Raw genomic sequence first — 12,817 nt, forward strand, 5'->3', positions numbered from 1 at the left:
TTTCTTCTCTTCTCAGTGACTTAAAAAGTCTTTCTTTTACGTCTTCCTTCGGGTTTTTTCTCTTCCATGGTGCAAATTCGAGGAGGAAAGCAGGAGCAACAATGCAAACAAACCGAAACTAAAGACGGAGTTTCATGCGCTATGCGCATGCGTTACTCGTGTAAAGTTACTGGAGCGTGCACGTCTCTCACAAGGAACGTAATGGCAGTGATTGACAAGCCAGAGGGCCAATCGTTGACATGATGATTGCGTCAACGATTGGCTGATGTTTTTAAGGCCCTACCTTATGCACAGATGACATATATTAATTTTATTACTTTCAGTGCACCTTTCAGTCTTTTATCATTTAGTAAAGACAGTTTCAAGTAATATTGCAAAACTGTATTAAACAAACATCCTCTTTTCCACCTTTAATGGTTTCCGCCACTTTGAGAGTTCAAAAAGCTGATGAATACAAAACAAAAGTAATCCCCATGACTCTAAGAAGTGCACAATATAACATGTGGGTTTAGGTTGGTCATTTTCTGATACGGAGTTACGCAATTTGGGGAGAGGAAGAATATTCAAAAACTCTCTGAACTTCTCTGAAAAATATGTGCATTAACTGCACAATTACTAGAAATGTGTACCTATTATACCATTTGAATACATGCAAAATTTGTCTGATTTTTTTTCAAGAGGTCTCCAACTCTGACTTTAAAGCAGTTCTGTAATGACCCATATACAAATTTAAATGTAGTTTAATTCTGTCATAGACAGGTGCTTCAGCGCTGTACCCCATGAATGATTTGCTAAAAACACTGCAGCTTGTTTTCATGACAAATTTTATAGTATTATAAAAGTTCACGCTGTCATGATCATGCATTAATGAGTAATTACAGATAACATGTTTTGCTGATAAGCAGTGTACTATGGCCTGTTTAAGTAAAAGTATAGTTATATCAGTGTTTCTATTCTTGGAGCCCCACTGCTTTGCACATTTTGAAAGTCTCCCCTATTTTACACACTTGATTCAAATCATCAGTTCAGATATCAGCAGAGATCTACATGAACTGAACTGAATCTGTGAGATAAGAGAGACATACAAAATGTGCAGAGCAGTGGGACTCCAGGTGTTGAGAACCACTGGGTTATATAATGTCATTTTAGATTAAGGTTTTTATAATCTGGAGAAAAATGCTTGTTAAGGTCTTAATCAAAGGGTATTAAAAAGCTACATTTAAAAAATTGTACAGCACCTTGCAAACATAGAAGCCAATGTTTTTAAATGTTGTTCTATGTCCATATAAAAAATAAGCAAATAATACCATGATTAAGGAATCCTAATAGAAATTAAATTGCTGTCAGATAAAAAAACACATTAACAAGCTATTTTAAAATGCATATGCAATATCAAACAACAATATCATTAGAGTATAGACTCTAAAAAACGTTGGGTGGTTTTTTCAACCCAACTGCTGGGTTGAGCCAGTTATTTTGTTGGGTTGTTTTATCAGTGTTGGTTAGTTTTTGTGTAACACAACTCGTTGGGTTAGATGTTGGGAAATTTTGAAGCAGAGCCAACTTAATAGATACATATAGCCATTTCTCAATATTACTTTCTCTGGTTAACTGCGCGCGCAACCGAGAGGCAGAAAGAAGAGACGTGCATTGTGTTGTAGGCTAGTAGCGGTGTCTGTAAGTCAAAATGCCAAGGAGTTGTTGCGTGGAAAATAGCACCAACAGAGTCAGTGCTGGGTGCCTGATGTTAACATACCAGTAGATGCGACTATTACGTTACTAACCTAACATTATAATTCATACATGTATCACAGTAACACTGCAAAAATAAAGACAGAAAAACAGATCCAACTAAAATCAAGTTTTATTTATATACAAACAATAAAGAACGCTTCAATAATTAAGGTTGTTGCAGTAGCGTATCGGCTTCTGCCTCCTGGACAACCCGTCTATAGTGCCAATTTTTAAATTTAATTAAGTGAAGTCGCAAAAGTTCCAGGCGCATCCACTGGATGCCATTGTTCTTCTTCCCCAGAGAGAACTCCTCCCCCACACAGACGCGTCACCAGAAGCTAGTTATTTTCGTTTATAAAGTTTTAAATATGGATATTTCTACAACAACACCACGCAGATTACCCTCAGAAGGCCTTTGTTTAACATCGTGGAGCCGTTTGGATTTATTTTGTGAAGGATGGATGCACCTTTTTTGTACTTGAAGGGGTAGACCCTGTAACTTTACTTTGATTAACTGAAATATCTAAAACATTCTCTAAAATAACTGAAAATGTGTTTGTTTGAAAAATGATGAACGTATGCAACTCCGATGGCTTGGGGGGAGTAAATCATGTTTACAAGTAGGAATAGAGTTAAAAATTGTCTTTCACTCGCCCAACTAAAACATTAACTTTAGGGACAAACGTTAATGTCCAACCCTTTATTTGTTACATAATATAGCCAATGCTTTATTGGCATATTTTAAGTAATAAGGGCAAGTATGCAGGTTGTTGCAAAATCTGATAATTGGGCTTACTGCCAGGTAGAGTGATGTGGCAGAATCTGAAATTACTATGAATCTGAGCTATTGGCATTAACAAAGAGTATATTGTATGAACAATTTGTGTTCTGTTTGGAGGGAAATTACGCTTATAATTGGAACTAAGGAGTGTGAGACCAAGAAAGTTCAATTACCTGAGTATGACTTAAACAGCTGGCAGAGGACTTAAACAAGTTTTATTTATGATTTGATGTGCCTGAATCTGGTCCAGTCATGCTTGTGCTTATAATTTTTTTTGATTAATTGTCTGTAATGAAAGTCTTTAAGGGTTGTAATGCGAGAAAAAGCCCTGGTCCAGATAAAATGGGGGGGGGGGGTAATTAAGGTCTGTGCAGAACAATTGGTGCCAGTGATTTGTAATATCTTTCAAAGAACATTTGCCCTCCAGAGAGTTCCAAAACTTTGGAAGGAAGGCACTCTAGTGCCAGTGCCGAAAACCACACATGCTGTAACATTAACCTTAGGCCGATAGCATTAACATCCCTTATAATGAAATGCTATGAGAAATTAGTAAGAAGAATTATTACATAAAACTAAAGATCTGTTAAACCCTCTTCAGTTCGCATATAGAACAAGGCGAGGTGTCAAAGATGCTACATTAACTTTACTAAACATGGTATTAAAGCACCTGGAGGGTAGCAAAACTCACGTTATGCTCTTATTCATAGACTTTTCATCTGCTTTTAATTACCTACAACCCCATATTTTACCAGATAAGTTAATTACTAACTTTCTAGCAGCAGCCATATCACCCTGTAGCCCAAGACAGCTTGCCCACTGAAGCTAAGCAGGGCTGAGCCTAGTCAGTACTTGGATGGGAAACCACCTGGGAAAAATCAGGTTGCTGCTGGTAGAGGTGTTAGTGAGACCCGCAGGGGGTGCTCACCCTGTGGTCTGTGTGGGTCCTAACAGCCCAGTATAGTGATGGGGACACTATACTGTCAAAAAAAGCACCGTCCTTTGAATGAGACGTTAAACCGAGGTCCTGACTCTCTGTGGTCATTAAAAATCCCAGAATGTCCTTTGAAAATTAGTAGGGGTGTGCCCCGGCATCCTGGCCAAACTAGCCCATTGGCCTACTAATCATCCCTCATACTAATTGGCTATATCACTCGATCTCCTCTCCACTAATAAGCTGGTGTGTGGTGGGCATTCTGGTGCAATATGGCTGCCGTCGCATCATCCAGGTGGATGCTGCACATCGGTGGTGGTTGAGGAGATTCCCCCATTCATATGTAAAGCGCTTTGAGTACTGAGAAAATCTTAACTTGGTAGGTTGGGTCTAAAGCCCGGGATACACTGCACGATTATTGGCTGTCCCAGACGAAAGATTGCCATCGTGAAACAATCGTCACGACTTCTGTGATCGTGGCTCTTCATTCGTGGTCCTATGTCGTATAGTAAGAGAGGTTCAAAGACGGCCGTTTTCCAGGTCTTGTGTCCAAAGATAGCCTACGACAGTTTTCTGACAGTGTCATAAATTCAGCAACGCACAATGTGTTTTCTGCTACGATCTGCATACTGGTATTTGTTTACGATGAGCACATGCTGTTGACGTTACGCTAACGTATGATGCAGCCGCCGAAGCTTCCGTGTCATCATCGTACAGTATAAGTACCCGAGTTTAAACAATCCATGTCGCACAGTGTAATAAGGTAATTCACTTATAGGAGTGCAAAAATCCTGCAGTGTATCCCAGGCGTTCGATTTTTTAACCGAATGAACTTAGAGAGTGAGAGTAAATGGGTGTCTTTCAGCCCCCCTGACAACATCTACAGGTTCTCCCAAGGGATGTGTTTTGTCTCCTCCATCGTATATTTTATACACAAATGGTTGTTTAAGTAAACATAAAAATAGGTAGTTTTTAAAATTTGCAGATACAGTCATTGTGAGTCTTCTAGAGGACAATGAAACGTGCCATGGTCCAGTGGTTGATGACAACCCAACTTGTTAGGTTAAAACAGTGCTTCTCAATTATTTTCTGTCATGCCCCCCCCCCCAGGAAGAAGTAAACATTTCGCGCCCCCCCAACTCTCCGCCGCGACTGTAATAGTATAATTTGTCTATAAAATTACACATCTGCAAAACAATGTATCCTTATTAACATTAAAGAAAACACAAAAAAGAAATATCAACCCACTTACAACAAAGAATAACTTTATTAACATTGTTTTTTAGTCTGTAACAGAAAAGATTAAATGCATCAATTTGCCTGAAAAAAAAATCAATCCTTATTTAAAGTATAATATTTTTTGACCATTTGATACTGAAAATTAAATTAAATATAATCAATAAATAATAATAAAAAACTCAAGCGGCTTATCAGCGTGATTGGGGTGTAATGTCTTTAAGTGACGGTGCAAAAAAATCACTTCCTGAAAAAGTATTTTCCCAGGGGTCTCGCACGCCCCCCCGATGTCGCTTCGAGCCCCCCCTGGGGGTCCCACCCCACTATTTGAGAAGCACTGGGTTAAAATAACCTAGAGTTGGGTTGGTTCTGTCAATTAAATGGAGACGTCTTGGAACTCAACGTTGGGTTACAAAACAACCCAAATGTTTTGAGAGTGTACATTTGAAGAGACTAAGGCTACGTTTACATGGAAACAATCTGAAAAGAAACCGCAAAAGTGGCGTTATCACTTTTTATTCTGCGTTTATACGAGCATTTTGAGGGGAAATCTGCGTGCATATGGTGACGCAAAAGTGTGTGATATTCGATGTAGTATGCACTCCAGGCGGCTAGGTGGCAATATGAAGCACTGAGACACAACAACACCAAGTCCGTGTGCCTGCGTACAACCTTCTTCCTGGTTCTCCCAGGTCTCGTCCAAAGCCGTCTGGTTTGCCTCCGACGAATTGGCGCATCAACAGTTTCACTGAGGTAATTAATGCGCCTTCTCTGATCAGTAATACTTGCTGTGAATAATTCGTACAACTGCTGGAAAGACTTTTATATTTATCAGAGCTGCTATGGCAACTTGAAGGTCCGACGTATGGAAATAATCTGCTATGTTTGTTGTTATTTTCCTGAACTGGCGCATGCCTGTGACGTAAACGCGTACGCGACGAGAGCCACCGTGAGCAGACTTTTGCGTTTTTACTCTTTAGACGAGAACGCAACGGTAGATCGTTTTTAAGATTTCCACTCTAAGGGTGGTTTCACTTTTTCGCGTTTTTAAGCCCCCAAAACGCCGTCGCCGTGTAAACAAAAGGCACATCCGATAAAATATTTTTACGTTTTCACCCTCAAGCGTTCTCGTGTAAACAGGCCCTGACAATACTTAAATGTTAACATTCAATTTATTCAATGTATTGATATTTATTCATTCATTATGTAATTAATCTCATGTTAAATAGTATAAGTCATTAGTATTTATATGGTCAGATGAATGATATCAAATGTTAGATACTGACAATATAACTGTATTTCTATAAAATGCATTTAAACATCCTTCTTAAAATCTCGCTATCATTAAACAGTTTTTATTTTACTCACTGAGGACATGTCAGGGGTTTCCATTATGATGAAGTCTTATAGCTCTGATCTTCTGTTCTCATCAAATCTTTCTGCTGAAAACTCTTCCGCATTCAACTACATTCTGTTCTTATGTTTACAGTTCACAGTTCATATTTCTCTCCCTCCCTCCCTCTCTCTCTCTCTCTGCATGTGTGTGTTGGGAGTGGGCGTAGTGATTGTGACTTTACTAATTTATTTTTTTCTAAAATTTTCTTCTCTCAACATTTCTCTGCTGATGTTTTGTAGAGTTGTTTAGAGAATCAGTGTTTGGTGGAGTTTTATTGTTTGTTTGTTTGTTTGTTGTGTGGAGGCAGCTTCTGCCGGTGTGACCGGTAAATTTGGCTGAAGTAGGTCAGTTTAGTTTACATACACTCATGCGCGGACAGGCTATTATTTATGAAAGTATTAAATCGGCTTCTATGATGAATAGTGCCGTTGTGGTTTTTATGGATAATGCAGAAAAGGTAAATCAGCTACTTGAGAGTAGTCTTGTGATTCATGATACTTACACAGCAGTTTTGTCCCTAGTAAGTCCTGCTAAAAAGGTTATTACTTCGAAGGTACCCATATTTTTGAAAAATTAGCTTTTAGAAAAAGAACTAGGGAGACACTGAAAATTAGTATCTCCGATTAAGATGATTCCACAGGCCGAACATATACATGTAAAACAAAGAATCACAACCCCTGATAAGAGTTCCAAGACGTCTCCATTTAATTGACAGAATTCAAATCAAGCATTTACAAATAATAGAAAAAAAACCATCTAATGAATAATAAATGAAACAATCCTCTCATGGGTAGGAAAGCTAAAAAAACAGACCCCATAACTTCACCTGTTCTCGGAATAAAGTTCTTACATGTCAAGGCCAGGCAAGTATAGCACATTTCATACACAAAGGTCATTCAAAGTGCTTTACATAGAAATGAGAAAACAAAAATCAAAGATACATGAATTTAAAATATCAATTAAAAGAAAATAAATGTGATTTTAATAAAAACTGTTTAAATGTGTGAAAAAGAATAAAACAAGAATAAAAGTATAAAACAGTTAAAAATAAGAATAAAAACAAGAGAAATAGAAAATAATTAAAATAGTGCATATATAATATAGTGCAATCAGTTCGGACGCAGCATAGTGATCATTCAGTAAATGCATAGCTAAACAGATGTGTTTTGAGTCTGGATTTGAATGTGGCTACTGTTGGAGCACATCTGATCTCCTCTGGAAGCTGGTTCCAGCTGCGACTGGCATAATAGCTAAAAGCTGACTCTCCTTGCTTTGAGTGAACCCTTGGTATTTCTAGCTGATGTGATCCTAATGATCTGAGTGATCTGATGGGTTTATATTCAATGAGCATATCAGCAATGTATTGAGGTCCTAGTCCACTAAGTGATTTATATACCATTAATAATACTTTAAAATCAATCCTAAAGCGACCTGAGGACTGGTGTGATATGTTCATATTTTCTGGTTCTGCTCAGAATCCTGGCAGCAGCGTTCTGAATGAGCTGGAGCTGTCTAATGGTCTTTTTGGGAAGGCCAGTGAGGTGGCCATTACAATAATCCACCCTGCTGGTGATGAAAGCATGCACAAGTTTCTCTAAGTCTTGTCTGGAAACAAAGCATCTAATTCTTGCGATATTTTTGAGAGGATAGTATGCTGATTTAGTTATTGCTTTGACATGACTACTGAAACTAAGGTCAGACTCCAGAATCACCCCAAGGTTCCTGACTTGATTTTTAGTTGTTTGACCCCTAGCGTCAAGGTATGCATTCACCTTGAGAACTTCATATTTGTTTCCAAATGCAATGACTTCAGTTTTCTCTTTGTTTAACTGAAGAAAGTTTTGGCACATCCAACTGTTAACTTCATCAATGCATTTGCACAGGGAGTCAATGGGGCTGTAGTCATTAGGGGATAGAGCTAAGTAGATCTGAGTGTCGTCTGCATAACTGTGATAGGCAATTTTGTTCTCTCTCATTATTTGGCTTAGTGGGAGCATATACAGGTTGAACAGGAGTGGCGCAAGAATTGAGCCTTGCGGGACTCTGCATGTCATGGATGTCCACCCAGATCCACGGCCACCCATACCCACATAATAACCTCTCCCTTCTAAGCATGACCCGAACCATTTCAGGACCACCCCAGAAAGCCCGACCCAGCTCTCCAGTCCGTCAAGAAGCATGCTGTGATCAACAGCGTCAAAAGCAGCACTGAGATTGAGTAGCACCAGCACTGATAGTTTGCCTGTGTCTGTATTGAGGCGAATATCATTTATTATCTTTATGAGCGCTGTCTCTGTACTGTGGTGTGGTCTGAAACCAGATTGAAAAATGTCAAAGTAACCATTAGAAATTAAGAATTTGTTCAGCTGATTGAAAACAAATTTTTCAATGATCTTGCCTATGAAAGGAAGATTTGAGATTGGTCTGTAGTTGCTCAATACAGTGTTATCTAGGCTGCTCTTTTTCAGGAGGGGCTTAACAACTGCAGTTTTAAGGGACTTTGGAAAAGTCCCAGAGTTAAGTGATGAATTTACCACTTTTAGGAGATCTGCTTCTAAACAGTTAAAGACACTTTTGAAAAAAGATGTTGAGAGTGTGTCAAGGGCACAGGTTGATGTTTTAAGATGCTGTACTGTTTCTTCCAAAATTTTACCATCAACTGCTTCGAAATCAGACATCGTAACTACTTTCTGATGTTGTGGTCTGATTTGTCTGACCCCGGCGCAGCTCAAGGATTTGCTGATCACCTTTCTGATATTATTGATTTTCTCAGAGAAGAAGTTAGCAAACTCACTACATTTGCTGTCTGAGAGCATTTCACTTGGAATGTGACTTGGGGGGGTTGTTAGTCTCTCTATAGTAGCAAAAAGAGTGTGTGTGTTATTTATGTTTTTGTTTATAATATTTGAAAAGAAAGTCTGTCTAGCTTTGCCTAGTTCCACACTGAAAGCATGAAGGCTGTCTTTATAGATATTATAATGGACTACAAGTTTTGTTTTCCGCCACATGCGCTCAGCTTTTCTGCATTGTCTCTTCATATTCTGCACCTCTGTTGAGTTTCTCCAAGGTGATTTTTGCCTGCCATTCTTCTTCCTGACTTTTACAGGAGCAATATCATCGATTACACTCTTAACTTTCGAATTAAAGGAATCAAGGCGAAAATCAACAGAGTCTGCAGATATGCTTGGTGTTAAAGATATAGCCTTCATAAATAGCACACTGGTGTTCTCATTTAAGGATCTCTTTTTGACAGACACAGATCTAGTTTCAATAGTAGGAGAGATTAATATATCAAAGAAAATACAGAAATGATCAGACAGTGCTACATCCTTAATACCAACTGATGAAATGTTTACACCCTTACTGATAATTAAATCTAGAGTGTGTCCACGATTGTGTGTGGGTCCATGTACATGTTGAGTCAGATCAAAAGTATTTAAAACAGCTGTGACATCTTTTGTCATAATGCTTTCTGGCTTATCTATGTGAATGTTAAAATCTCCAGCAATAGCAAAACAGTCAAACTCTGAGGAAATCGTTGATAACAGTTCTGTAAAGTCCTCAACAAATGCTGGAGAGTATTTTGGGGGCCTGTAAATAATGATCAGTAGAATGCGTGGGGTACCTTTCAACAAAATACCTAGATGTTCAAAAGACGGGTAATTCCCAAATGACACTTGCTTACATTGATAGACACCTTTAAAAAGAGCAACAAGACCTCCACCCCTCCTAGCAGTTCTGCAGAAACTCATATAAGTAAAGTTAGGAGGGGCTGTTTCATTAAGGACTGTTGCACTGTAGCTTTCTTCTAGCCATGTTTCATTTAGAAACATAAAATCCAGGTTGTTTGTGGCTATTAAGTCGCTGACTAGAAGTGATTTGTTTTTAAGTGAACAGATATTTAAAAGTGCTAACTTAAAGGGGCATTTCACCCGTAGAAACATTAATCTTTATTGAAAGTGCGTCATATTTGCAGTCGAAATGTAACATACATTTAGAATTTGGTGCCTATTTGATAAAGAAAAGGGATGTCTGTAGTCTCACTCCCTCAACAAAGATATTGCACTTCCTTCTTTCAATGATGCAATATGATGATTTTTGCATCATTGAAAGAAGGAAGTGCAACACTAAAATATGTATTTCTCCTGTCTCAGCGGCAACTGAGGAAATGATGCATGACCATTCAAAAACATGACTGGGGTTCTAACTATACAAAGCTTAATGCAAATGAAGTGTCCCTTTAACAGTACAATTTTTTTCCCTAACAGAGATCTTAGTTTGACAAGTCACAGGCAGCAGATTAGATTGATTTGCCACATGATTTGATCTAGCCTTACACTTTCTATCATGTACTAAAACAGAAATAGAGAAAGATATAGGCACACTGAGTTCCTGCTTTTGTAAACATTTGATAAAAGTATTAGTATTTTCATAGCAGGAACCCGACACACATCACTGAGAGCCATTATCAGTTGTTTTTGGTTCACCTACAGCAGATGGAGGAGGGTGTGTGCCTTGGCGTTGTGTCAGAGACTGAAGAGCTCTCACAGGACGAGGAGGGGGAACTGGGCCCACTGGCTTTGGTGCTTGCCGTTTTCTGGTTGAAATCTGGGGGCTTGCAGCAATAGAGTGGGATAGTTTAGTTCCAGCATAAACCAGTTCCTCCATTTTTCCAGAGAAGGTCAAAAGCGGGGATGCTGGAGAGAGGAATGACATATCTAGTGAGGAGTCCTGTTGTTCTGATGTGACGGGAGGCTGTGATATGTTGTCCTGGTTTCCCTGGCTGTTTTCCAGAAAGTCGTCCTTGGGTGCTGAATCTTGGAGCCGTTCTAATCTGACACAGTCTGACTGTAGTAAGCTCTGTGGGCAGGACTCAGCTGAGATTGTGTCCATGAGCAGTGGTTGTTGTGGCTGAGTGGTGTTATCTCTGTCCTTGTGGGATATGTCAACGTCATGTCCATTCAGGTGCTGGAGAGAAGTCCTGTGGTCAATCATACTCTGTCCAGGTGTGTGTGTGCCATTCAGGTTGAGTGGATTGGCACACACTGCTGAAGGATGATGAAGGGAGAAATAGATATTGTCCTTTAGCACTCTTGCACCCAGTCTGTTTGGGTGGATGCCATCCTGTTTAAATAGTTGTCTCTGACTCCAGAAAAGATTGAAGTTGTTGATAAAGTTCAATCCTTTTATGTTGCAGGTTTTTTGCAGCCATGTATTAAGTCCAAGCAAACGTGAAAACCTATTTGTTCCTCTTGCTGGAAGTGGTCCACTGATGAACGGCTGAGCTTTTACTGTTCTGAGTGTTTCAAAAAGTTTGTTGAAATCCCTCTTAAGGAGTTCAGATTGCTCTTTGTGAATATCATTCTTCCCCACATGAATGACAACTCGATTTACAGTCTTATGTTTCATCAGAATGTTCCGAAGTTCCCTGTTTACATCAGAAACGGTTGCTTGTGGAAGGCAGCACGTAGTTGAGTCCCTGTTGATAAAGTTTCCGATAATTGAGTCACCCAATATCAGAGTTCTGGGCTCGGATGCGCTCTGCGCTGAGTGCCGCTGTCTGCTCGATCTTGAGCGGCAGTTAGCATCAGTGTTAGCTGCTGGCTGATTTGATCGGTGTTCAGTCACATTTATCACATTTGGGGATTCCTCACTCATATTCATTAATACTTCAAATCTGTTCTCAAGATGTATAGGTGGTGGTAGAAAGTCAGTGTTTGCAGACATCAGAATTGCAGACATCAATATTGTGCTTAATCAACAAAGTACGAGAGGGAACATCAGAAAATAAATGACTGTACGTCCGAATAACATTACTCACGTCAGCACGTTCGACATCACTCAGATGGGAAAGAAAAGAGTCAAGGTTTTCAATTATCTCATAATTTTTCAACCTTCCCGCCACCAGTTCTGTAGAGGGAAAATCAATATCATCTTCCTCACCTAGTGTAGACAAAGTAACAGCGTTATCAAAAGAGGACAAAGGACCGGTCAAAAGTTCAGCACGGGACAGCGCACTATCATCAGGTGAATCAGCACTGGACAGCACCTGCTCTCTGATCACTGAATCTGTGGGTGAAGCCATTAACATACACACTTCTGTCCAGACAAATATGTCTGCCTCTCAAAGTATGGCTTGAGCATGTTAACATGACACAGACATTTTTTCTTCTATCAGATGTATTGATCACATAATCAAGCTCACTCATTTTTTCCTTTGCCCAGTAAGGACCATAATAACGAGCCTGCAGTGTTGATCCAGGTACTGGCAAAAGCACCAATACCTTTCACCGGGAGAAAAACTACAAAGTTTAACACAACGATCAAAACACTTTTTCATTTGTTGTTGTGACATCTCCAAATTCTGCTTGGCCAACTCACAGGCACGATGCAATTTAAAACAAAACTCTGAAACAAAGTCAAGAACATTATTTGAACTCGACAACTAAAAGTGCAATGTTGAATATGCAACTGATCCAGAGTCTGTTTAACCCTCTGGGGTCCGACCATTTTGGGACACTCTCAGAGGTTGTGACATGCTCTTACATTTGGTCTTTTTTCAGTTGCTTTAAAACATAATAATGGCAAGTGTCTAATACCACCGCGTTCAGCACAAACTGGGCTAAAATATTATATGAGCTACATGTATGTACATGTTTGTATTTTTGAGAGAAAAAATGTTTATGCGTGGTTTTTAAAAAGCAAAATTTTTAAGTCACTGATATAAGTCCACAAAACC

General features: G+C 39.2%; 1 protein-coding gene across 1 annotated transcript in view; it reads right to left on the reverse strand.

The window, feature by feature from the left end:
• The window catches only part of LOC129414910 (cytosolic sulfotransferase 3), a 31,292-nt gene extending 25,098 nt beyond the window's left edge, over positions 1 to 6,194 (reverse strand). Inside the window, exon 1 of the mRNA XM_055169027.2 lies at positions 6,051 to 6,194. Coding sequence (XP_055025002.1) covers positions 6,051 to 6,074 — 24 coding nt within the window. The 5' untranslated portion in view covers positions 6,075 to 6,194. The remainder of the gene's footprint in view (positions 1 to 6,050) is intronic.
• Positions 6,195 to 12,817: the final 6,623 nt, after the last annotated feature.

Source organism: Misgurnus anguillicaudatus, chromosome 5, assembly GCF_027580225.2.
Source record: "Misgurnus anguillicaudatus chromosome 5, ASM2758022v2, whole genome shotgun sequence".
NCBI lineage: Eukaryota > Metazoa > Chordata > Actinopteri > Cypriniformes > Cobitidae > Misgurnus > Misgurnus anguillicaudatus.